This window comes from Austrofundulus limnaeus, unplaced genomic scaffold (assembly GCF_001266775.1).
Source record: "Austrofundulus limnaeus strain Quisiro unplaced genomic scaffold, Austrofundulus_limnaeus-1.0 Scaffold313, whole genome shotgun sequence".
NCBI classification, from domain to species: Eukaryota; Metazoa; Chordata; class Actinopteri; order Cyprinodontiformes; family Rivulidae; genus Austrofundulus; species Austrofundulus limnaeus.
Window position 1 is genome coordinate 510,792 of NW_013952715.1, and position 2,151 is coordinate 512,942.

A 2,151-nucleotide genomic window follows, 5' to 3' on the forward strand; every position below is an offset into this window, starting at 1 on the left:
AACAAACAAACAAACAAACAAACAAACAAACAAACAAACAAACAAACAAACAAACAAACAAACAAACAAACAAACAAACAAACAAACAGTGGGGTCATGGGGACAGCAGCTCAACTAGGGAGGCCCAGACCTGTCTTCCCAGCCACATTTTCATTTTCCTCTGGGAGCATTCCCAGGTATTCTAACTGAGGGATATATAGTCTCTCCAGAGTGTCCTGGGTCTTCCCTGGGATCTTCTCTCAGATGCACATCCCCAGAAAACATCTTTAAGGAAGCATCAAGGATCATCCTTACTAAATGCCCAAATCACATCAGTTGGGGTTTCTCACATATCTAATCTGAGTCTCTCCTAGATAACTGAACTTCTCACCATATCTCTATGGGAGAGTCCAGTGACCCTGCAGAGAAAACTAATTTGGATCGTTCATATCTGCGCTCTTGTTCTTGGTCACTGTTCAAACGTTTGTGGCCATAAGCGAGGGTAGGTATTAGATCAACTGTTAAAAGATAGCTTCACATGGTACAGAGTCAACAACACTGTTGGAAGCTGCACTGATCCGTCACTTTCTCTCAATTGTGAACAAGACCAAGTACTGGGAAATTCTGTCCACGAAAGTTAGAAACAGAATCTGCAAGAACGGGCAGCCCTGATAGAGTCCAACTCCCATCCTGAAAGGGTCAGACTTATTGTTGTATAGGGACTGAATGGCCCGTAACAGCAGACTCACAGAGGACCTCGAGGAACACTGTTAAACACCTTCTTCAAGTTTACAAAACTCATGTACACTGGATGGGCACCCATGATCCCTCGAGGACCCTAGTGAGAGTGAAGAGTTGGTCCAGTGTTCCACGGCCAGGATGGAATCCACGGTTCGACTATTGATCAGACTCTCTACTCCAGTACCCCTGAAAAGACTTTACCAGGGAGGCTAAACAGAGTGATGGAACACACCCTTTCATAATAGTGAATATATTATTAATTTATACTGAAAAGTAAATAAAAAATGCTATGTTTGCAAAGTTTTTAAAAAGATAGGTTTGATTCATATGAAAGTCTTTTTCTGTCCAATCAATGGTCTTTGCAAAGTAGGTCCTAAGAACCGAGCTAGAAGTGGGTGGGATACCCCCTTGGGAGGCCTCTATAAAGCTGGGTTCAAGCCCGTGGAAAAAGACTTAATAAAGAGCATATATTTGATATTTTCCCTGAAATGCACTTTAATTCAGAAATGCTTCACTAAGTCCGTGCTCTGGGTCATCTAAGAAGCTTTGGCGAACAGTTGTTCAGTATTATCTATCACTCAATAACTTTAACTTCCATTGCTTCTTAGAGAAAGATGAAACTATTTCAACACAGAAAGGCCTCCATAATTAAACACAATCAAAACAAGGCACAGCTTATTTTTTTCATCATTGCTTGTTTAATTGTTGTGTTTGTTTCTGTTTCAAAGCTCAGGCACCGGACTGGAAGGGTTTAAATCTTACTCCATCTTCAAAGAGATTGAAAAACGTTTGCAGGAGGTAAAATTGCTCGCTCTGTTTCTCACCCTCACACAGTTTTATTATATATTTATATAATACATATTTAAATGTAGTTAGCTTTATAATTTTATTATCTTGTTGCTTACTTTTCAGTATAGTTCAGGGTTTTTTTATAGCCACTGAAATCCCCAAATTTGACCATCTTTATGTGAAATTTATTGTAAAGCAGCCTAAAAAACTGATGCTGGAGATTTATTATGACATTTACTTCTGTGGTATATAGGTCCTTCTCAAAAAATTAGCATATTGTGATAAAGTTCATTATTTTCTGTAATGTACTGATAAACATTAAACTTTCTTATAATTTAGATTCATTGCACACCAACTGAAGTAGTTCAAGACTTTTGTTTTAATATTGATGATTTTGGCAAAAAAGTAAAGAAAAAYCAAAAATCCCTATCTCAAAAAATTTGCATATCATGAAAAGGTTCTCTAAAAGACTTATGAACCTAATCATCTGAATCAACAAATTAMCTCTAAACACCTGCAAAAGATTCCTGAGGCTTTTAAAAACTCCCAGYCTGGTTCATTACTCAAAACCGCAATCATGGGTAAGACTGCTGACCTGACTGCTGTCCAGAAGGCCATCACTGACAGCCTCAAGCAAGAGGG

General features: G+C 38.5%; 1 protein-coding gene across 1 annotated transcript in view; it reads left to right on the forward strand.

Moving 5' to 3' along the window:
- The window catches only part of scp2a (sterol carrier protein 2a), a gene marked incomplete at its 3' end in the record, with an annotated part of 104,434 nt that overhangs the window by 74,982 nt on the left and 27,301 nt on the right, over positions 1-2,151 (forward strand). The window contains 1 exon segment of the mRNA XM_014021985.1: positions 1,449-1,518. Within this exon segment, the coding sequence (XP_013877439.1) occupies positions 1,449-1,518 (70 nt within the window).